This window comes from Ochotona curzoniae, unplaced genomic scaffold (assembly GCF_017591425.1).
Source record: "Ochotona curzoniae isolate NIBS_2020 unplaced genomic scaffold, NIBS_Ocur_1.0 contig_523, whole genome shotgun sequence".
In the NCBI taxonomy this organism is placed as follows: Eukaryota; Metazoa; Chordata; class Mammalia; order Lagomorpha; family Ochotonidae; genus Ochotona; species Ochotona curzoniae.
In genome coordinates, this window is record NW_024466459.1 from 12,567,573 (window position 1) to 12,591,102 (window position 23,530).

The following is a 23,530-nucleotide window of genomic DNA, read 5'->3' on the forward strand; positions in this document are numbered from 1 at the left end:
AGCCCTTGTGTGGGCTCTGGCTTGGAAACCCTTCCCTCCCACTGCCAGAGCCAGGGTCCCTTTCAGGTCCTCAGGGTGTGGGGGCCTGCACCCAGCTCCCCAGTGCTCACAGGTCGATGGCCCCAGACCTTTGCTTCTGGGAAGCTGACCTCGGGTGAGGACTGGGATTCCGGGGGCGTGCAGGGAGTCCTGGCCCCGCAGTGGCCGAGCCTAGTGTGGCTGCTCAGGGTTCTGTCTGTGTCCTTCAGGAAGCTTGGGGAAGCTGTGCTACTCTGTCCATCGGACCTTTGACTGGCGGTCTGCCTGTGGTGTTGATCCCTGCACCTGTAGGCCACCTGTGGAGGGAACCACTGTTTCCAGATGCTCTTTCCCAAACCACTCCCCTTCTTGTGGTCCTGCGCCAGCTCCCTGGTCTTTGAGGTGACAGCAGGACACCTCTCCGTGCACTCAGGGTCTTCCAGGCCCTCAGGCTTTCACTCCCAAGTCCTCTCCCCTTCCCTTGCCACCAGGCGCCTGTAGTTAGGTCCCCTTCCAACGCAGATCTGGCCCTTACACAGGTGGGACAACAGGTCACAGTGGACACGCAGGCTAAATGTGCTGCTTGCATTCTTATTGGGGAAAATTTCAGGTGTGCATGAGGTGAAAGCACCTGGGGAGGTTCTCCCCAAGATACTGGTCCTGGTTGTGGGGAGCGGATGGGAGGGGCGCCAGCCTGCCTGACCCTGTACATCTGTCCACAGCCTGCTGATGCTCGTCCCGAGAGCTGAGGATTGGACGCTGGTGGCCGCCGTGGAGCCTGTGTCACGCAGGGTATGGGTGGGGCACTGGGGATGCTTCTGTCTCTACTTAGACGTAAATGCTTCCTATAAAATCCTGCCCCAAGCAGCCGAACCTCTGTCCTTCTCTGGGCCTGATGCTTGCGAGAGCAGCAGAGCCGGTCCCGAGGGCCTGGACCTATCTTGGCTGATAGAGCAGCTCAGGGTGCAAACCAGAGACACACTGAGCTCTAGCTGCGGGTGTGGGGTGGGGGATCCCTCCAACCCCCTCACACGTGGGCTTGGCCACACATCCAGGGCGTGGGGCACACACGACTGGTCACGCCTTTGTCCCCGTGGCTGCTCACACTGGCCTGTCCTAAAGCCAGAGGTGGGGGAAGACAATGCAGGTAAATAGCGTGCTGGCACCCAACCTGTCCATGCAGGGAGGGCCCTCCCTGCTCACAGGGACCTGGGCTGCCATACAGCCCACAGCAGCACCTGGCTCACGCGGCCAACCAGGGGCCCTAGGGTGGGCAGTTCTGAACCAGCTGTCACCCCCAGGCTTAGGAGCTAGAGTTGGCACAGAGCAAGGGACCGGGCAGTTGCGTGGCCAGTCTTGTCAGCACCCTGGCCCTCGTGGGACAGGTGAGTCACACCACAGGGTGGGGACAGGCTCAGGCCACTCAGAGAGGTTTGGGCCGATGGTCCTCCTGCCAGCTTTGCTGAGTCCAGCCCCACGGGACACGTTCACCATTCTCGCTCTGCACTCGGTGCAGGAGCGACTCCCTCAGAGCAGCCGGGGCACATGTCTGGGAGATTCAGAATTTCCCTTGAAGCCCAAGGAACACCGTGCTGCCGACCCCTGCGCCCAGGACTTCTGCTCTGGTGGGCAAGTTGGCAGAGTTCCCTGGTCCAAGTGGAAGCCTGGCTGTGACCAGCCCCGGCACTGGCTGTGGGCGCCTGAGCCTGTGCTGTGCTGTGCTGTCTGCCGTGTACAAAGCCCAGGACACACTGCATGTGGAGAGCAGTGGTTAGGTATTAGAGTCCATGCTTGCAGTGTAGCGGAGGACATGGGGACCGTGTGTCCACCAGGCTGTGATGAAGGTGGACAGCAGACGCCCCCACTTGGGCGTGGCCGGGTGCTCCTCCGCAGCTGCCTGGTCTGTCCTGTCACGGGCCCATGTTCTCACCGAGTGCATCTCAGGGCTATTCCTTTGGGCAGCAGCATGTGCAGCCCAGAAGGATTCCCACCCTCCTCAGTGGGCATAGAGGAGAAGATCTGAGTGCAGCCATGTCACATGAAGCAGGTGGATCTGGCATCTTGGCAGGCAGAGGCACCAGAAGCAGGGCGGGCATCCCTGGAGCACGCAGGCCACGTGGCCCAGAGCCAGGGTTTATGGAGGAGGAGCTGGGCCCCCAGAGCTGCCCCTCACCAGGAGAGTGAGGAGCACTCACACCAGGAGGCCCTGCCCACGCCTCAGTCCACAGCTGGGGCTGGGTGGGCAAAGCCGAGAGCCGCGGGTGGGTGTGCGGGCATCGTTGCCACACACTTGCCACACTTGGGAGGTGAAAACATCCTGGAAAAGGAAATAGCTAGAAGTTGTCTAGACGTGGAGATGCTGCAGACACCACGGCTGGGGAGAGATGCGGAGAATGAGGTCGGAAGAAGTGACCCGAAGCAGTGGGGGGATGATAGTGCCTGGCAACACGCAGGCCCAGCAGCAGTGGGACTGGGTGTGAGAGGGAGCCAGTAGCTGGTGGGGTTGAAGAGGCCTCGCTGCCCAGGACCCAGCTGTCCTGACAGGGGACGGGGCGTCCATGCCTTGAGGTTCTGCCACAAGCCCAGCCACACGCTGCCCGGGGCCCAGCCGCAGTCCTGGCAGATGAGTACAGCTTAGAGGAATGCTGAGCAAAGATGATGGCTAACACACAAGTGCGTATGATGAAAAACTAAGCATAAATTTGAGTTTTTGTACAAAAACAAGCTAACTTGTTACAGTATTTCTGAATAGAATCTGTCTAGAGATACAGGATGTCGGTATGAAAAAGGCTTCCATCAGAACGTAAGTTCTCTAAAATAAGAATAGTGCTATCACTGGTGCTTCATGTGCCAGACGGACAGCGACACAGCACATCCCATACCGACTGTGCTTTGGGTCCTGGCTGCTCCACTGCCGATCCGACTCCCTGTTGATGGCTTGGGGAGGCAGAGGAGGATGCTCCAGGTGCTTGGGACCCTGCACCCGAGTCTGAGAACTGGAAGAAGCCCCTGGCTCCCAGCTTCAGATCAGCAATGGCTGTGGTGGCCCCTGGAGAGGTGGACCAGCAGATGGAAGAGCTGTCTGTGAAGTCTGCATTTAAAGGAAAACCAAACACATCTTAGGAAATGACAAGGAGCGGACATAGGTGCTAAAGATCAGAACGCTCACCTCGACCTGGTCCTGGCTGGCCCCAAGGCTCCTCCGTGGCTCAGCTCACAGGGCCTCACGGGAGGCAGCCTCCGCACAGCAGGAGTTTGGGACAGACAGGAAGTGTTTCCAGTGGTCCCAGTCAGGGCCAGAGCAGCCCTCCTGCTGGGCGGCAGGCCCACGCCTCCGCCTCACCTCGGGCAAGCAGCTAGCATCAAGTGTCTCCAGTTGCAGTCCTTTGTTTAAAAAGACCTTTAAAAGGCACCATTTTTCTTCAGTTAATAATGTAAAATGGCCAGTCCCTTCGGAGCTGGCTGGGCTTGTCCACTGAGAACCGAAGCTTGCTTTTCATCTTCGTTCCACTTTGCATGGACTTCCTGAAACTGCCTCATGTGGTTTTAAAAACAGGAATCGGGGTCAGAGTCAGTGGGATGTGCAGTGTCTGGTCTGTGCGCCCACACCCTGGAGCTTGGTAGACAGGAGGGCACCCTGGGGAGAAGGCATGATGGACATGAGGCAGACACAGCAGTGCACCTATGTGTGAGAGACAAAGCCATGTGGAATGTAACTGCGTGTTGTCAAGTGACACGCCTCAAGCAAAGGTAGCCCCAGTCAGGACAGGTGTTTGCACGCAGGCGGCAGCTACTGGGAGGTTCCGGTAAGAAGCATCTGGAGACAGTGGCTCCTCGTGGGCACGCGTCTGGGGCCCTCGGAAGAGTGGCCGAGCCCAGCACTGCAAGCGCTCTTCTGCAGTTGCCACACTGAGACAAAATGCTCCAAGCATGGACTGGAACACAAAAGCTCGCGCTAGGTGCGGTCTGCGCACACATTCTCAGTCTGGTAACAGACAAAACATTAAGTATTTCATGCAAGTTAATAAAATACAGTGAATCAAAATCTCTGGAAGTAGTGTTTGAATTCTCAAAAATATGCTTCAGCGGAAGACAGAATACGAGGAAGAACTGGCAACCCACCTGGAGTAGCCAACCTCAGCTGAAGTGCACGAAGTGCTGGCCCTCACGCAGCTGCAGTGACCGCAGGTTCTCCTCAAACTCGCCCCCTGTGAGGTCCTGTGGCGGGAGCACAAGTTCTGGTGTGGCCCAGCAAGACCAGCTTCAGCTGGACAGACACCAGGGTCCTCTGAGGTGGTCCCTGCCCCTCTCCCTGACCACCTGGAGCCTCCAGGCACCCCTGCCAAGGTATCACGCAGTGACCACACAGGGAGGGAGCGCCTGGAAACTGTCAGCCACTCCCAGCATGCCAGACAGCGAGGCCACAACCCCAGGTGCTGTGTACCTGTGCTGGTCAGGCTGCCCAACCCTAACCCTCCTGCCTGGAGCAGCGAGGGGCTCAGTGGGACCGTACAAGCACCTCGGCCACGTCGCTCCCAGACCCTAACTAGAAATGTGTCAGTGTTTGCCACCATGCCCTCTCAAACCCTTCCTCCTTGCTCTCATCTCCACTCTGGGGGTGCCAAGCCCAGCCCAGCCCAGGCTCTGGTCCAGCAGCGGTAATCATGTCCAGGAGTGCTGGGTGACATCTCCCAGTGACAGAAGGGGACAGACCACAGGATGGCGGGACACGTTTGCAAGACCAACAGGGACTAGCATCCACAAGAAACGTACCCTACATGTGGGGAGGGCGGACCACCGTGGGAGGCGAGGAATGACTTCTGGGGACTTCACTGACAAGGCCACTGTAGTTGCAGGTCAGTGAGGACGCTGAGACCAAGCGGTTTGGAGGAGGGAAGCTGGAGGACCTTTCTGGGTCAGACCAATGCACCCACTCACGTGGGAAACCTGAGCTGGGCTGGCTAGCTTTGACCACCGCAGAACACCAGCCACTGGCACACACTGACGGGCTGGGGGGCCTAGCTGGCATGGCTAGACCTCAGTACCTGCCAGTGTCGGAACAGGGGGCGGATAATGTTAGGCTGGGTCATGACATTAACCAGCACGTGAGAGAACCAGGTCTGGGGCAGATTCTGTGGAGGATATATGGGCTCACCACTGTGAAACTGCAATAGCTGCTGTTTTGTTCAAGAGCTGGGGGTAGTGACGGCCTGAGCTAGCATGACCATGGAACCCCAGGACACTTGTGGGTACTGGGGTAGGGAACAGGCTGGCCTGGTCCAGGCTGCAGCACCCATAGGCACACCCAATAGGGTGTAGGCTGTGCCAGGCTGCCACATCCACCAGCTCACATAAAAGCTGAGACAGAGGGGGGCAGACTATGCCGGGTGAGGGCCTAGAACCCGCAGGCACGTGTGAGATCTGGGTCTGAGAGTGGACCTGGCGGGGGAACTTGGTGAGCACAATTCAGGCCTGGACGTTGGTCAGGCCAGGCGAGGCAGCTCTGCTTGTCAGCAGGAGTGTGGGTTGGTTCAGGGGGTGGGGGCAGGGCCGGGCCAACCTTAGCCCACTGGCATGTGCAGAAGCTAGGATGGAGAAGCGGCCATGCCGGGCTAGGCTATGACATGTGCGAGGCTGCATGAGCTAGGGGTGGGAGCAGACTGAGCAGGGCTAGGCTGTAGCACCCACCAGCAGGAATTGGGACTGGGGTCAGGCTGGGCCACTGCAACATCAGATGGCAAAGGCCAAGATGGGGAGATGGGCTATGCCAGGCCAGAGTAACCACTGGCATGCATAAGAGCTGTAGCTGGGAACAGGCCTGATTGGGAGCTAAGGGGACACCCTGGCTGGGTTGTGGTTCCCACTGGTGAGTGTGAGAGCTGGTATGGAGGCAGCGATCTGGACTGGACTGGACATCACTGCAGTGTCCCTTGGCTCGGGTGTGGACAGGGTCTGGTCTAGACTCCAGGACCTGTTAGTGCTTGTAAGAGCCAGGTTGAATGCAGGACAGGCTGGGCTTGGGCTCAGTACCCACTGAAACGCATGACAGCTGAGTCTGGGGGTGCACCAGGGAGGGCTGGGCCACAGCACCCAACAATAAGAGCTGGAATGGGTGTGGGTCAGTTGGGCAAGACCGCTGTTCCTGCCAGGACAGGAGGTGGGCCAAGTCAGCCTGGGCCAAGGCCCCACCGGTGTGCATGAGATCTGCCATTGGGAGGCCCAGTTTCAACACATGCACTCCCTGGTCAGAGCACAGACCCTGCGACTCCCCCTGTAGCTGGAGTTCTCAGTCCAGCGGCTCAGTTGGGGGTGACGGGGTTCCCCAAAGAAACCTCACCAGAAGTGAGCCCAAGACCAGGCAGGTGTCATCAGGTGTCCTCAGTTGCCAGCAGGGCCATGGTGGCCACAGCACTGGGAACCACCCTGCAAGTGGGGTCCAGAGTGGCCAGCAGTGAAAGGAACCAGACACCATGGAGGCTTAACTAAGTTGGTGTAAAGTGCTGTGGTTCGGGGTTCATGTGCACAGGCCCTGGCGGAGTGAGGCCACAGGCCGGACTTCCTGGGTCCCCCATGTGGGTGCAAGGGCCCAGGCACTTAGGGCATCCTCTGCTGCTTCCCCGGGGGCAGGAGTGGGAGGTGGAGCAACTGGCACGCAAACCAGCACCCACAAGGGATGCTGGCTGTGCCACCTCTGCACCAGGCGTGCCAGCACCTCATAAACATGCTTGCTGACTTTGCCATCACCTGTCCCGGGTTCTAATAAAACCCAGGCAGCTGGAGCTCACCCACATGCCGCCACCTGCCCTCCACGTAGGCCATCCAAGTGTGTGGCAGCTGACAATAACATTTACTTCAGAAAAACACGACAAACCTGACAGAGTAAGAAGACCATTGTCAACCACCAATCACTATACGAAACTGCAGTAATGGTGCAGGACACGGGAAGCCCAGGGCAAAGCCAGCCCGGGCCCTGCCTGTGCACATGGCGCTATTCCTGCAAACGGGAGAGGGGCTGGGATAATTAGGCATACAGCAGGAAAAGCAGCCTGAGGCTTCGCAGGCCTCCAGCAATGTCCAGCTGTCTTAGCCCTGGTGTCCTGGTGAACATGGGACCAGAGCTAGCCTAAAGCAAAGCTGTGGATGACTGTGGCCAAGCAGACCCAACCCGTGCTCCCTAAATGAGGTCCTCCCTGCCTCACAATCGTGTCTAGATGCAGCAGCGCCCACGGTGCCCTCACACTTACCAGCTTCACACAGATGACGAAGGGGGGCCGGGCAGCTCGGAAATGCAGGATTGGGACCCGCGGCCGGGGCCTTTCCTGCCAGGAGACACAGGGAGTCAGCGCTGCAGACTGCTCAGGGCTGGCACAGCAAGGGAGCAAGGGGAGAAGTGACTGACCATGGGCAGTTGGGGCAGACTGATGGACAGGGTCCACTCCTGCTGGGCACCTCAGAGCGGCCAACCTGAGACTCAGACCCAGTAGGAACACACTGGTATCACCCAGCACCCCAGCCCAGGAGGAGGAACATGGAAGACAGGTGTGTCGGGGACCCTACACACCTGAGACTCCTCGTAGCAGTAGAAGCCCTTCCTGATCTTGTTCTCATCCACATCACAGAAGGCGACCACCTGGGATGGCAGACAGGACGCTGCTGGACACGTGGGGCAGGTGTGCACGGGGGGTGGGCAAGGAAGGGAGGAGGGCCCACCTTGTGCCTGTTGGCAGCTGTGAGGCTGCGGTACAGCCTGCGCCCCTGCTTGCCCGCATTCCAGATGGTGAAGGTGGGCCAGTGGGGCAGGGCCCGCTCCTCCAGGAAGTGCACGCGGTGGGTCCAGATGGTCGTCCTGGAGCACAGGAGAAGGCGGCTGGGGCTGGATCCTGCCACAGGCTGCCCACACCTGACCCAGGCCCTGTGGAAGCCACGGGCCTGGTGAACCCACAGGTGAAGATTGCTCTGCCACTGTGCCTTTCTCGTACATAAACCTTGAGCATGTCTCACGTGCAGCTGAACTGCTTGGGAACATATGCGCACATTGGTTATGTGAACCAGCACTGGACACGCCTAACAGGGTCACGGGTGAAACACCTGCAGGAGCCCCGTGGGCACCGCGCGGGACTGCTGAGTGACACACACGTAGGCCATTCTCGGTGTAAAACAAAAAGGACTCAGGGCACGGTCCCCACAGGAAATCTGAACAAGTTCAACTTGTTAGCAAGTCCTGTCTCAGTTCCAAGATGCTTAATCCCATACCGAAACTCACATGAGGTCACTTGTTTTGTGCACACACAGCTTCATCAGCCGAGGTGCGGGTCCTGGCCTGCTGCCCGGCTTCCTGGGGTGGCCACGCCCATTTCCCCGAGGCCTGGCCCCTTCACGTGTGTGAACTCTCCTCAACCCTGAGGCAAGGCACACACCTAAACATGAGCCTTGGGCAGACAGGTCCAAAGCCACCGTCTGCTCAAGGCCTTCCAGGGCCAGAGCCACGTGGCAGAACCTCTCAGACGGAAACCTCCGCGTCTCAGTTTCCAAGCACATAGCTGCAGCTGCTCCAGCACACACACCTGTGGCCCATGCCAGTGAGTCCCCAGGCAGCCCTCCCCAGAGCACGCGGAACCTCCACCTGCCATGGACACCCATCTAGTCAGTCTGCCACAAGCGTCCCCAGTGTTCCGGCCAGGCTCTCCTGCCGCACCAGCCCCTACTCCTGTGGGTGTCAGGCTGAGGCGCAGCCCCCACGTGTGTGCGCGCTTGCCCACTCCCCGCTGACATCCTGCTGACAGTGTCCCAGCTGTTCACAGCTACGCGTTGTGCAATGCTCTCTCTGTCTCTGGTAAACACCCAGAAGTGAAACTGCTAGGTCATCAGGAAGATGTAAATGTGTGCAATTGAAAAAGCCGAATGTTTTCTGCCAGGCCAGGGAGTCCCAAGTCCTTGCCGCCTGCTGCCCGCAGAGGCCAAGCTCGGCCTCCCCAGGAGGTGCCTGGGGCTGACTCCAGCTCTGGCTGTGGATGCAGCCTCTGGAGCCATGTGTGTTCCACTCCACTGCCCGTTCTTACTGGGCATTTGCTGGTCAAGTTGAACACACACACACACACACTCTCACTCTCTCTCTTACGAGTATTTTTTCCCTGTCTGGGGTCTGTTCATTTTCCTTATGGTGCTTGCTGTTTGTAAAAGTTGCAGTTCTGATAGAGCCCATGGGTTCTGGCATGGTTGGATTTGGGCCGCTCTCCAGCCTCGAGCACTCTCGCCCCGCCGAGCCTCGGCTGTTTCCGTCCAGGGCTTGAGACCCTGGCCCCATCCCTGTGGCCACCCCGTCCCACAGTTCCTGGCGCAGACTTCACTCACTGGCTTTGGACCTTGCTAACGATCACTGAGCTTGTAGATTATTCTGTGCCGCTGCTGTGGCCTGTGTCGGGGTGCTCTTTCTGAGGCTGCTGAGGGAGCCGGGGCGGGGACACGCTTGCACTCATTGGGTTGGCGCTCCTCACCCTGGACCCTCACCCTAACATCACGGACAGAACATGTGTGATGCCATGGAGTCCACGGGTAGGTATTTTGTTTTTATGCCCTTGTACCTCCCGCTTCTTAGGCAGGGAGACCGAGGATGACCGCTCTTTATCTGCTGGTCCACCTCAGCCATGGAACTCCACTGTGGGTCTCCCACCATCTGCTGCCTGCCAGTGTGGCACGGTGACAGGAACTGGATCAGAGGAGAGAACCAGGCACCCAGGCGGTGGCTAACCCACAGCAATCCCCAGCCCTGGAACCCTAACTTGTAATTATCACTGATGTTCTGCCTGCGGGTGTTATGGTGGCGGCATCATTCCCAAGGTTGCTGCGTCTTATTTTTACATGTCTTTCTCCACCTTTCTCAATTTTATGTCAAAGCACCCGCCCTTGATTTTGCTGATTTTTCTAATTTTTTATATTTCATATTTTTTTAAATATTTGTTTTAAAAAGGAGACACACACAGAGAAGGAGAGCGAGAGCTTATCTGTCCCCTGGTTCACTCCCCAGATGGCCATAATGTCCAGGACAACACAGGCAGCTTCTTCCAGGTCTCCCACATAGGTGCAGGGGCCCAGGCACCCAGACACGGAAAGGGGGGCTGGATTGGAAGTGAGGCAGCCAGTTCGTGAACTGTCACCCATATAAGACGCTGGCATCCCTGGCCCCTGTTTCATCATAATTTGCTCCCATTTCCTTCCTATTCATTTGAAGTCTATTCTGCTGATGCTTTAGTAAATTTTTAAGGAACAAGTTTAAGTAAGTGTAAGTGATTTCTGGCTTAATTTTGTATAGCTGCCTTATAATGTGTCTCACCAGGACCCACATCTGCATGCGCTAAGGGAATGGGAGCCCCGGTGGCTGAGCCCTCCTCGGGGACCCTCGTGCTTCCTGCCAAGGGGGCAGAGCGAGAAGGTGCCGTTTGTGGTCTGGGAAGCCCTTGCATACTCAGCATCTTCCAGCACCTTCACACTGGACACCCAGCTGCCGGAACCTCTGAGCTCACCGAGTTCAGTGACAGCAGAGCCCCCAGCCCGTGACCATTCAGCACACTTTCTAGGACCTCAGCCCTTGGCCTGGGTCCAGACTGCTCTCTCCAGAGCATTTGGGTTTTGCAAAAGGCAAGAGAGAAGCACAGGACACTCCATCCACAAGGTTGTTTGTCCTGCTGAACAAAAGGCCACACCGTGGTTGCCACCTGGCTGGGGCCCACCCACACATCGTCCCCAAACCCTCAGGCCATCTGCCTCCCAACAGAGGGTCTGACACGACTCAGCCATCAGCACAGAGCACACAGGGCAGGTCCAGCTCCCCTCAGCCAGGAGGCCTGTGTCCTCCACCCCAGACCGAGCAGAACACGTGGCAGCCTGGCAGTGCGAGTTGGTAAGAACTCATACGCTGTCTCTCTCTCTCTCTCACACACACACACACAATGCAACTCCTAGACTGCAAATGCCCTCCTTGCCCCCCCACTCCACCCCCTTCCCAGGGAGCCCAGCTTTATGCCACACTGATGCCCTAGAGAGTCATGGCCGGCTCCCTTGCTGCTGACTGACACCTTGTGTGCAGGACATGTCCACCCTGGGGTGGGGGGATGGCATCCCAAGGTCTGCCACAGGCCTCACCCGGAGCCACATCAGGTTGAAATGAGAGCGGCAAGTCACTGAGCACATGAACTCCTAAAGACACTCTGGGCCCTTCGAGGGTCCCAGCTGCTCTGGGCACAGCTGAGGTCACGTGTCTCCCAGGAAATTCAGCCTTCTGCTCTGCTCCCCGGTCCTGGCCCAGCATGCCAGAGTCCCCAGCTACTCACTCGAGGATGGAGTGAGTGGCCGCCTGTGGGTGGTAGCGGTAGAGAAGGAGGTCCTGGTCCACACGTACAACCCCGCCACCCTTCCTGAGGTGCTGGTAGAAGAAGAGCAGGTCCTCGGGCTCCCCCTGCGAGAGCAAGGAGGCACGTCAGATTCTGTCAAGGCTCCTTGGGGGCAGGGAGGGCACAGGGTGGCAGGAACAAGGGTTCTATGCTGCCTGCTCTAGCCTGCTCTGGTTCTATGCTGAGTTCCACCTGACTTGAGTGGGAAAGAATTTGGAAAAATGCGAGAGGGTGGGCCAGGAATGAGAAATTGGAAATTATTCACACACCCTGCCTTCCCAGGGCTCCCCAGCAGCCACAGCCTGAGCACAGGCTGATCCCCTGAAGCACTCCCCCTGAGCACAGGCTGATCCCCCTGAAACTGCCCCGGGCGCAGGGGAGAGTGGCCGGTGGAGGGCCACTACCACCTCCCAGTGCGGCCACTTTGTGGCTGTGGGCCCGCCACGGGCCAAGTCCCAGTCTGGTGCCTGAGCCACAACTCCCAGGTCCCCAGTCCCTGACCACCCAGTCCTGGTCCTGGTTCCTCCCCACTGGCCCCACACCTGTCCCGCATGGCGGCCAATGCCTGGATCCACCTCACCCCCCTGCCTTCCCACACGCAGCCAGGATCAGGTGTCAGCCCTGTCCCAGCAGAACTGGGACAGGCCTCATGTGGGGGAACCCACAGCTTAGAGGATGGGACCCAGTCCTGTCCCGGCACTTACCTGCCCGCCCTCCTCAAATGGGCCCACATGGGAGAACCACGCACGGGAGCAGAACCATGTGGGCATGATCACTGTGGGGCCATGGGAGGTGAAGACCTAGGGCAGTGGACACACACTGGTCAGCGAGAAGGGCGCTGCCGTGGCCACGGTGACCACATCCTCCCAGCTTTCCCCGACCATGTCCCTGCACCAAGCAGGTGCCCAGCCTCTGGCAGGTGGCACAGATCCACGTAATGACAAGAATAGCTCAGACTTTTGGTTGTGAGAAGTAAGCCTGGACACAGCATAAAGGGATGGAAATGGCCTTGCAGCTGCAAGGAGACACTGACCCCTAGAAGTGCAGAAACCACCACCACTGCCACAGGACACACGCGAGATGTGAGCTCGAGCAGTCAGGGCCTTCCCACGAGGAAAATCCAGATCCCAGGGCACTCGGGGAGCCACACAGCCGAGGGGTTCATGGTAGCCCTTCCCAGAGCAGGAGGGCAGGGAGACAACACACAAACATCTGCTTGGGGCAAACTCCAGCAGACGAGTGTCTGACCAGGCTGCTCAGCTCAGGACGGAAAAGCTGCGTTCACATGTGAAAGCCTGCAGGTGAACACCCCGGGACTACGTGGTCCCCCAGGTGAACACCCTGGGATTACGTGGTCCCCCAGGTGAACACCCCGGGACTACGTGGTCCCAGCAGGCAGAGCAAGGGTCAGACACCAGCACCCTGTCGTGGGAAACCACCAAGCCTAGACTGGTACTGACACATGGCACTCAAACCACAGCAGACACAATCACTCAAGGGCTGCCTGCAAGGTAGGGGCCCTGTCAGGATGGCCACCTCCCCACCCACGACACCACCCCACAAGTTCCAGCCAGACACAGCCAGCAGGACCCCCACAGGGAAAGGGCGGTGAGCAGCATGCTGTTTAAGAATGTTTTTGAAGAGATGCATTTATTTTAACTTGAAAGGCAGAATTAGAAAGGAAAAAAAGAAAACAACAAAAATTTTTTTAAGAAAGGAAAAAAAAGAGATTTTCCATTTATTGATTCACTTATTCACTTCATTTATTGATTCCATTTAGCAGATTCCCCAATCTGCTGCAACAGCTGGGACTGGGCCTGGCCAGAGCCAGAAGCACCTTCCCACCCAGTAAGGTCTCCCGTGGGGGTGGCACATTGGCAGGGAGCTGGGCTGGCAATAAAGCAGCGTGTATGTAAACTGGAGCCAATGCAGGATGCTGGCATCGCAGATAGCCAGCCCCTGGGCCAAAGACTTGACAAAAGCTTCTGCAGAAAAGGGGCACTCAGCACCCGTGGTTGCCAGGGAAAAGCAGCTCAGAGTGACGGGCACACCGGCAGGGCGCTGGTGAGCGGGTGGGCCCTGACACGGCTGGGACCCCATGCCATGCTGCACTCAGCACCCCTGGTCACCAGGGAAAAGCAGCTCAGAGTGACGGGCACACCGGCAGGGCGCTGGTGAGCGGGTGGGCCCTCACATGGCTGGACCCCATGCCGTGCTGCAGTTGGCTGACGGTTCTTCCTAGGAATCACCTCCTTCCTCCCGTCTTGCCGCAATGCAGGTGTAACCTGGACTGTGCCTGCTCCACACCTTGCGGCTCACCTCTCCTCGGCCTCTGGTCTGCTCAAGTCTGCTCGCCCAGCCAGCATGGCCGTTCCTTCCTCCACGTGCAGCTCTCTCTCGGTTACCTACGGGTCGCTGGCCGCCTTCCCAGTCACCACAAACCCAGAGCCACACACTACTATTTTTGTCTATTTCGAATGAGGAAATGGCCACGTGAGGCAGCTGGCCCACAGCTGCTGTATATGAGCTACAGGAGGATCTGTGGAGCAAAGGCTCTTTCTAGCGAGTTCCCACACGGAAGCTGCTCCTCGCACGCTGCCAGAGTCCCCGGAGAGTGAGACCCGTGTGCCACGCCCAGCCTTCTCCGCACGGCTCTGCAGTGTCGAGCATGAGGCTGCCAGGCTTTAACATCTGCCAGCACAGATGTTAAACAGACAGCATTTTCCTACTCTTCTCTTGGTAGTGGATCAATATAAATGAACTTTCCACACAGGAAGTCTATCCAACCGCTACCAAAGCGCCATCCTGACTGACCACGCCCTTAGTGCATTTCACAGCAGGGAGACCCGGCTGGAGAACCCATACTGTCCTTCCACGCGCTCCCTCAAGCACACACCACGAAAAACATCCCCAGGTGAGCCTGTCGCCTAACTTCCTATGTCACGCTGGGCCCACAGTACTCAGTATTGTCTCATAAGATGACATGAGCATAGCACTTGATCCCAACAACTCTTCCACAGGGAGATGGTCTCTGCCTGCCCACCAAGTCTGCATGTGTGCGTCAGATTCCTCCACGCCTGACGGCTCCCGGCAGTGGGAGGCAGGCAGATGGTGCAGGTTGACACAGTTCTGGTTCGTACATAACCCTGTGTTAAGTCGTTTTCCCTCATACATTTCACTTCTCAGCCAAGTGTGAGAAAGAAATATTCCCTACTGCTCACAGCTGAGACATCACATAGCAAACTGACCCTCAGTCTGGAACTGGACAGAGCAACGGGCCCCTTCAACACGCCTGGCTCACGTGGCCCCTGTTGACAGTGACCTGTCCACGTGCTCTTCCCAGCACATGCTCCCTGTGACATGGGCGGGGGGGGGGCTGCTACAGGCCAACCACAGTTAAAGGAGTAAGACTGATAAATGCCTGAACACTCCAGTGGTGAGAGGCATGCCTGGCCTGAGACAGCAAAATGGCTTCATGCAGAGGAGCTGGCCAGACCCTCCTGTCCCAGCAGAGAGGGACAGCATCTCCAGATGTAGGGTCACTTGCAGCACCACATCACCCATGACACACTAAGCAATGGCAGCAGCCTGCTCTGAGTCACTGAGCTGGGCGGTCACTGCACACAGGAAGTGGGCCCAGCGCCATGCGACCACTAAGAGCTGGGCGGTCACTGCACATAGGAAGTGGGCCCAGCGCCGTGCGACCGCTGAGCTGGGTGGTCACTGCACTCAGGAAGTGGGCCCAGTGCCGTGTCATGTGGTACGATCGCCATCATTACTCGAGCAGATTGGTAACGCTGGGCTCCCCAAAGGCAGCCCTGGTTATATGGACGGACAGACCAGGCCTAGCCTTTCCCCTCCCTAGCGAGCATGCAAAACCAGGTACCCTATACACCACAGACTCTGGGAGGACCTTTGGATCATGGTCCAGGTCTGACTGACACAGACCCCAAGGCAGTCCAGTCTGTAGCCTGTGGTTAGAGAGTTGCTCAGGAGCCTGTGATGTCCAAGCAGGCCGCCTCTGGGGACACGGCGGTCACTCTGCGCTGCAGGCCCTGGGGATGGTCTCTCGAAGCGGTGAGCATCACCTGGCCAACTCAACTTCAGACCAAGCCTTGCTGAGACCCCAACATCCTGAAGCTCTGATGAGCCGGGCAGCTTGTTAGCAACTGGCAGCAGTTGTGACCTAGAGCAGGGCTCCTCCTGCCTCACTCCCTCCATGGCTGTAACAGCCAGGGCCTGCCGGGCCGAAGCCAGGAGCCAGGTGCCCCATCCAGGAACCCACTGAGCACTTGGGCCAGCTGCTGGCTCCCCAGGCTCTTGTGCAGTAAGCTGGACAGAATACGAAGCAGCCAGGACTTGGGGCGGCTTGCAATATGGGTTGCAGGTGACTCATCCCACTGTGCCACAGCGCCCACCTTGCTATCCCTGCAGCCACCTGGCAGTTTTTTTTTTTTAAAGATTTTATTTATTGGAAAGGCAGATATACAGAGAGGAAGAGAGACAGAGAGGAAGATCTTCCGTCTGAAGATTCACTCCCCAAGTGAGCGCAACAGCCAATGCTATGCCGATGTGAAGCCACTTCTTCCTGGTCTCCCATGCAGGTGCAGGGTCCCAAGGCTTTGGGCTGTCCTCGACTGCTTTCCCAGGCCACGGGCAGGAAGATAAATGGGAAGTGGAGCTGCCGGGATTAGAACCGGTGCCCATATGGGATCCCAGGGCATTCAAGGTGAGGACTTTAGCCACTAGGCCATGCTGCTGGGCCCCCACCTGGCAGATTTAACTCTGCCATACCTGGCTCATCTTTGGAAGACCAGGTGACGGCAAGCCTTGAGATCTTGCTCTCAAAATAACTGAATAACACACTGTACTTCAGGCAGGTCTGGAAAGCCGAACTGGCAAGCAAGGAAACAGAAGCTTTCAGATGGCCAGAGAGGACACTGGAGGGCAAGGGAGCCAGGGAGGAGCAGCTTAGCACTCTGTGCAACAACACTGCAGGCGAGAAACTGGATTTGGCTCCCAGGAACCAGACGCCAGTCCCTTGAGAGGAGGAGAAACCGCAGGGCTTAGGAAGGCGTGAGCAGCGGCAATTTCCTGAGAGCCCCTTTGTTTTCCCACCTGTGGCGTACACAGTGATGCTGCTCCAAAACCCTTTGCAGGTAAGCCCCCAACACGTCCCTGCACAGCCCAGCACCCTGGTGGCCTGACATTCTCATGATGTCATCCTAGGGCACGTGGGAGCTCCACTGTGCTCTGCAGAACACAAGGCCCGGGCCCAGCTGCTCCGGTCCTGGCTAAACAGACCATGGATGCCCGGGGCCATCTCAGGGGGTATGGGAATCCCCTATGGGCACCAAGTCAAGTCCTGGCTGCCCCCTTGTGACCTAGCTCCCCCGATAATGGCCTGGGACGAAGCAATAAGATGGTCAAAGGGGCTGTGCAATGTGTTAACAGGCCAATTCCCCCACCTAGAAGTGCCAGTCACCCACACAGACTCTGGTTTGTGTCCCGGCAGCTCCATGTCTCATCCAAATCCTGCGTGTGGCCTGGGAAAGCAGTGAGGACGGCCCAAGTCCTTGGGACCCTGCACCCATGTGGGAGACCTGGAAGAAACTCTTGGCTCCTGGCATCAGATAGGCTCAGCTCCCACACTGTGGCCATTTGGGAATTGAAACAGTGATAACTCTGCCTTAATAATAAAAATATGTAAATATTTTTTAAAAAGAAAGAAAAAGGCCAATATGCTTGGGCCCCTGCACCCACGTGGGAGACCCAGATGAAGCTCCTGCCTTTGGTCTGACCCAGAGCTGGTTGTTGTTTATCTAAGTAAAGCAGCAGTTACAAGATATTTTCTCTCTTTCAAATAAACAAATCTTAAAGTAAAGAAAAGAAGTGTCCACAAGACATAGAGACAAGGGCAAAAAGAGACGTGTCCATGTGTCCACGGGCATCTCTGCATATCACACCACGCACTGCTTCCTGGGTCACAAAAGTCAACCTGTGGAAGTGATGAAACTGTGGGGCTAGAAGGTTCTGGTAGCTTGGCTCATTGTTGGTGAGGACAACCTCTGTGGGTCAAGCCTGACCAGAGGAGCGTGGGGGCCAGTGAGGACGTGGAGTGGGGGCTGGACAGGACAGCGCCTGCTGTGTTCCCCAAAGCCCCTCGGCACTCCTCATCCTGCGAGTCCTGACCTCACCTGGTCTCAGGCCAGGTCCCCAGATGTCCAAGCTCCCCGGAAACACCAAAGTTACACCCCATTCCTGCAAAGGCAGATGAAGCATCTCTACAGTGAGGACGAAAGCGTAACCCATGGCTTCCACAGGTGGCCACAGTCAGCCCTGCCTACCCACGACTGTTCATTTCTGTTCCAGAGCCGTCAGGGAGCCCAGCTGAGGCATCCCTGGACAGGTTCCAGGCAGGAGCAGGCAAGGACAGACAGGGAAGTGGAGGACAGGTCAGCCTGCGCACATTCCAGAGGTGCTAGGAGCAAATGGGCATTTCAGGGACTTGTGGGCAGGACAGTGATAGCCATGAGCTGCTGGCTGCCAGGCCTGGTATGTGTACCCAGCCCTACCAGGCAGCTCTGGTCCTATACCAACTAAGATGCTGGCGGTCGTGTGGGCACCTCCACTGTCTGGCAATAAGCAGTAAGCCCTGTCTTGCCTCCGTGGCCAGCACTCCCTACTGGCGGCTTCCCTCTCTCAGACTCTCCTCCTGCTGTCTGCATGACCACATCCCTGCTCTGAGCTTTCACGGCCACACTTGCCTTTCCAATCATGCTCAGCCTTTCCTTTCAGTGCTGGCAGACAGACACAAAAGGGGGAAGCAGGGAGGGTTCTCCTGAATGTGTGACTGGAGTGCTTGCAGTCCAACAGCACCTGTCACCACACGTCCACATCAACACCCACAGGACCAAAGGAATGAGAGCACGGACCCCCTGCACCCCAAGAGAAACCACAAGAAGCTCTGCCCTGCCTCTGATCCAGTCTGGGGGAGGCTGAGCCTGCCTGGGGCCACATGGAAGGAACAGAGCCTCAGAGCTGCACCAAGGGCTGACTCCTGCATCGTTCCAGATGGTGGGCTTGTCCCAAATGACCCAGGACCGGATTCAAGGAGTCATCAATGTCTCCACCCGTCTCTGAGGCTGGCCTCAGGTCAATTGGATGAGCAGAGTGGGGCAGGAGGACCAGGTGCCATTCCAATCTCAGTGGGTTCTTGACTTCCTGTTCTTGTCCCCGGAGACCCAGAGAGGCTCAACATATCTGTCAGACAGGCAAGCAAAGCCGGACCCAGATGACAGCCCCGACATGCCAGACAGCTGAACAGCAAAGCCAGACCCAGAAGACAACTCTGATGCCACAGAGCCGGAAAATATTAATACTCACCAACAATAAGTTATTGGAAAACAAAATATTTGGAGTTGAAGGAAGAGATGCACATTTTAGCTGATACATGCAGTGGCAATGTTGTCGCTGGGACACAGCTGGCACTGCTGTCAGCAGGTAGAGCTCAGGAGTCAGAGCCAACTGTCTGCTCCCTGGACAAGCAGCCAGGTTTCCCAGTCCCCTAGCCCCGGAGGACAAGGCAGGATCCTCTGGTTGCTGAGCACTGAGCTGGGCCCTGGACTCTGAGACACACAGCACTGGCGCCAGCCAGCAGCTACACTGCCTCTGTGGGCAGGGAACGGCCAGGGCAGGACCCAGGACCCACAATGCCAGGGCCAGGTGCACCTAGCCTGCTCCTGGGTCCTAGGGTTAGGGTTAGGGTGCCCACACTGTCCACAGACCTGCATGTGTCTGTCCCAAGCTGCAGCCCAGGTTACAGCTCTCATACCCACATACCCACACTGCTATAGACACACTCACAAGGCACGCTACATGGATGTACAAACATGTGCGCACACACTCGTGGTTCAGGAACATTCACACGTGCTGACACAAGCACACTCGCTTCCTCACATATGCTTCTGCACTCAGCTCACATATGCTCTCACACGTGAATATACTTACCTGCATGGCCACATGCTCATACTCACACACATGCTCACACTCACACACGTGCATACACTTACCCAAAGGCACACACATGCTCAAACTCACATACGTGCATACACTTACCCTCAGGTACACACATGCTCACACTCACACACGTGCATGCACTTACCCTCAGGTGCACACATGCTCAAACTCACATACGTGCATACACTTACCCTCAGGTGCACACATGCTCACACTCACACACGTGCATACACTTACCCTCAGGTGCAGGCACACATGCTCACACTCACACACGTGCATGCACTTACCCTCAGGTGCACACATGCTCACACTCACACACGTGCATACACTTACCCTCAGGTGCACACATGCTCACACTCACACACGTGCATACACTTACCCTCAGGTGCACACATGCTCACACTCACACACGTGCATACACTTACCCTCAGGTGCACACATGCTCACACTCACACACGTGCATACACTTACCCTCAGGTGCAGGCACACATGCTCACACTCACACACGTGCATGCACTTACCCTCAGGTGCACACATGCTCACACTCACACATGTGCATACACTTACCCTCAGGCGCACACATGCTCACACTCACACACGTGCATACACTTACCCTCAGGTGCACACATGCTCACACTCACACACGTGCATACACTTACCCTCAGGTGCACACATGCTCACACTCACACACGTGCATACACTTACCCTCAGGCGCACACATGCTCACACTCACACACGTGCATACACTTACCCTCAGGTGCACACATGCTCACACTCACACACGTGCATACACTTACCCTCAGGCGCACACATGCTCACACTCACACACGTGCATACACTTACCCTCAGGTGCACACATGCTCACACTCACACACGTGCATACACTTACCCTCAGGTGCACACATGCTCACACACACGTGCATACACTTACCCTCAGGTGCAGGCACACATGCTCACACTCACACACGTGCATGCACTTACCCTCAGGTGCACACATGCTCACACTCACACACGTGCATACACTTACCCTCAGGCACACATGCTCACACTCACACACGTGCATACACTTACCCAAAGGCACACACATGCTCAAACTCACACATGTGCATACACTTACCCTCAGGTGCACACATGCTCACACTCACACACGTGCATACACTTACCCTCAGGTGCACACATGCTCACACTCACACACGTGCATACACTTACCCTCAGGTGCACACATGCTCACACTCACACACGTGCATACACTTACCCTCAGGCACACATGCTCACACTCACACACGTGCATACACTTACCCTCAGGTGCACACATGCTCACACTCACACATGTGCATACACTTACCCTCAGGTGCACATGCTCACACTCACACACGTGCATACACTTACCCTCAGGTGCACACATGCTCACACTCACACACGTGCATACACTTACCCTCAGGTGCACACATGCTCACACTCACACACGTGCATACACTTACCCTCAGGCACACATGCTCACACTCACACACATGCATGCACTTACCCAAAGGCACACACATGCTCAAACTCACACACGTGCATACACTTACCCTCAGGTGCACACATGCTCACACTCACACACGTGCATACACTTACCCGCAGGCGCACACATGCTTGCACTGTGCACAGTTGTGCAGCAAGCCCAAACCCAGGACACTTTCTGACTGCACTGCTCCCAGCCCAGTCTGCGTTCTTGCTGGCTCTCACCTTTCTTTCTATGACCTCCCACCCTGAGAATTCCTCTCCGTGAGCTCCTCATGCCAGCACCACCCTCAGAGGTGTTAGGTTGGGTCTAAGTATGTTTGTAACACACACAGTTATAACTACTTTCCAAAAGACGATATGAAGCCACATCCTGGGTGAACAAGGGAACAGGGAAGGCACAGGCAGAGCAAGGCGTTTCCCCTTCTTAGGGGCTGTGCCTATGGTGTGTGGCAGCCTGGGAGGCCACTGCCTGCCAGCTGGGGCTAAGAAAGATGGGCCCAGGGCAGAGGGGCAGGGTGTCGGGCTGAGGACGAGCCTGCCAGTGGGACCCCGCGCCCCCACACACAACATGGCCAAAATAGTCTTACAAGGATGGAGAAAGACACACACTTCCCCAATTCAGAGTTTACCTCAAAGTCTCCATAGTCAAAGCAGAGTGGCCCAAGCACAGGACAGATGTGCAGACCCACAGAACAGAAGAGTGAGGCTGGGAACCAAGCCCGTGCATGGGCAGCAGACTTTCAGCAAGGGCGCCAAGGTTATTTCACATGGAAGGACAGTACTTTCAGCATGGTGCTGGGCAGTGGGCTCAGACCTAAGACCTGACACCACAGAAGCCTGACAAGAAAACACAAGTGTGGGTCTCCATGACCTTGAACTATTCAGACGACCAATCCACACTGCCTCAGCTCAGCAAAGGTTGATCCTGGCTTAAGACAAGTGGGAGACCTAAACTGATGTTTCTCCCAGAAAACCGGCACGGCATTGGGAAAGGCCTCCAGGAGTGGGGAGAGACCCTCACCCCAGCCCTCAGGAGGGCAGACATGGAGGAAAATAATATCAAAGCTAGAACAAAACTGACCAGGACATGACCCGGCATCAGACAGAATCACCAGGGGACCCAACAATGCTGAATGCCTGCGTGTGCAATAGTTGGCGCCTCGGCTGCTGAAACTGAACCCTAACAGTGCTGAGGAATGAGGGGCTTGTCATTGCTTGGAAGGTTAAAGGGAAAATCACAGGAGAAGAGTGGTGGAAGCCCAAGGCAGTGTGGCAGCTACCAACCCTCCTCCCAAATGTAGTCAGGGAGGTCCAGCCGAGTTCACATGTGACAGATGGGCCTGGAAGCAGCACACCTGGCTCAGCCAGGCCCAAGATGCCATGGTGGTGGGGGCCCTAGTGTGAGCCCGGAGAATGTGGCTCAAGGTGTGAGCCTGGGTTCTGGGACACTGGAGCCCCGGGGCCTGCTCAGTGTTGGCTTCCTGTGACCCTCCCAGAATGTGGCTCTGACAGGACGAGGGTCTCCACCATCCCTGGAATAAGAGATCTGGGGAGCAGATGCCCTCCGCATCTCACCCTGCTGCTGCCACTTGCAAGTTCTCAACAGACCACACAGGATTCACTGCCTCTTGTTCCTGAGACACGGCACCTCATCCAGCCTCTGGAGACCACCCCGGCCCCTCCTCCAGGAGGTGTGCACCCTGCCGCCTCACGCCCAGCCCGAGCTCAGCCCTGTACCGTCCTGAGCAGCTCTGGCCTCCTCCAGGAGGTGTGCACCCTGCCGCCTCACGCCCAGCCCGAGCTCAGCCCTGTACCGTCCTGAGCAGCTCTGGCCTCCTCCAGGAGGTGTGCACCCTGCCGCCTCACGCCCAGCCCGAGCTCAGCCCTGTACCGTCCTGAGCAGCTCTGGCCTCCTCCAGGAGGTGTGCACCCTGCCGCCTCACGCCCAGCCCGAGCTCAGCCCCGGGCCGTCCTGAGCAGCTCTGGCCTCCTCCAGGAGGTGGGCACCGTGCCGTCTCACGCCCAGCCCGAGGTCAGCCCCGGGCCGTCCTGAGCAGCTCTGGCCTCCTCCAGGAGGTGGGCACCGTGCCGCCTCACGCCCAGCCCGAGCTCAGCCCTGTACCGTCCTGAGCAGCTCTGTTACTGAGTGGATCATCTTGTTCTCCTCAGGGTGCTCATGTGAGGGACCGTGTGGATTGTGCACTGGCTAAGGTCACAGCTAAGTTCTGGCTTCTGGGCCAGCAGTAATTCTCTATGCCAGCCAGGCTGTGTGGGCTGGGGGTCCAGGCCTGTCTGTCAAGCCCAAGTCCTGCTGACGCGGAGCAGAGCTCTGCTTGTTGTTTTCAATCCCTCTCACTTTAGGTGACCCACAATCAGAACGCCAGATGGCTCCCAAAAGAATCATAATTCCTGCAGCTTAAATGATACGGATTCAAGAGGCACAGATCGTCTATTACTAATTTGTTTGTTATACATGCCTGGGTAAATTACAAGTGATCTTAAGCATGAATTGGTCCAGGCCCCTCCAGCAGAGGGCGCCCTGGGCCATGAAGGACAGGTGGACACACAGCACAAGCCCAGTGCCCAACAGGCAGGTGTGA

General features: G+C 57.2%; 1 protein-coding gene across 8 annotated transcripts in view; it reads right to left on the bottom strand.

Annotated features, from left to right (window-relative positions):
* Window positions 1-2,306: 2,306 nt before the first annotated feature.
* The window catches only part of B3GNTL1 (UDP-GlcNAc:betaGal beta-1,3-N-acetylglucosaminyltransferase like 1), a 71,966-nt gene continuing 50,742 nt past the window's right edge, over window positions 2,307-23,530 (bottom strand). For 4 of the 8 annotated variants that reach the window (XM_040989915.1, XM_040989916.1, XM_040989912.1 and 1 more), the window contains 5 exons: window positions 12,110-12,205; window positions 11,346-11,470; window positions 7,729-7,864; window positions 7,580-7,648; window positions 6,909-7,337 (listed from right to left, as the gene is read on the bottom strand). In XM_040989915.1, the coding sequence (XP_040845849.1) occupies window positions 7,137-7,337; window positions 7,580-7,648; window positions 7,729-7,864; window positions 11,346-11,470; window positions 12,110-12,205 (627 nt within the window). In that variant the 3' untranslated portion in view covers window positions 6,909-7,136. Of the gene's footprint in view, window positions 2,336-3,112; window positions 3,701-4,140; window positions 4,237-6,908; window positions 7,338-7,579; window positions 7,649-7,728; window positions 7,865-11,345; window positions 11,471-12,109; window positions 12,206-23,530 lie in introns of those variants that run through there. The other 4 variants (XR_005884823.1, XM_040989914.1, XM_040989913.1 and 1 more) reach the window with 4 other exon arrangements.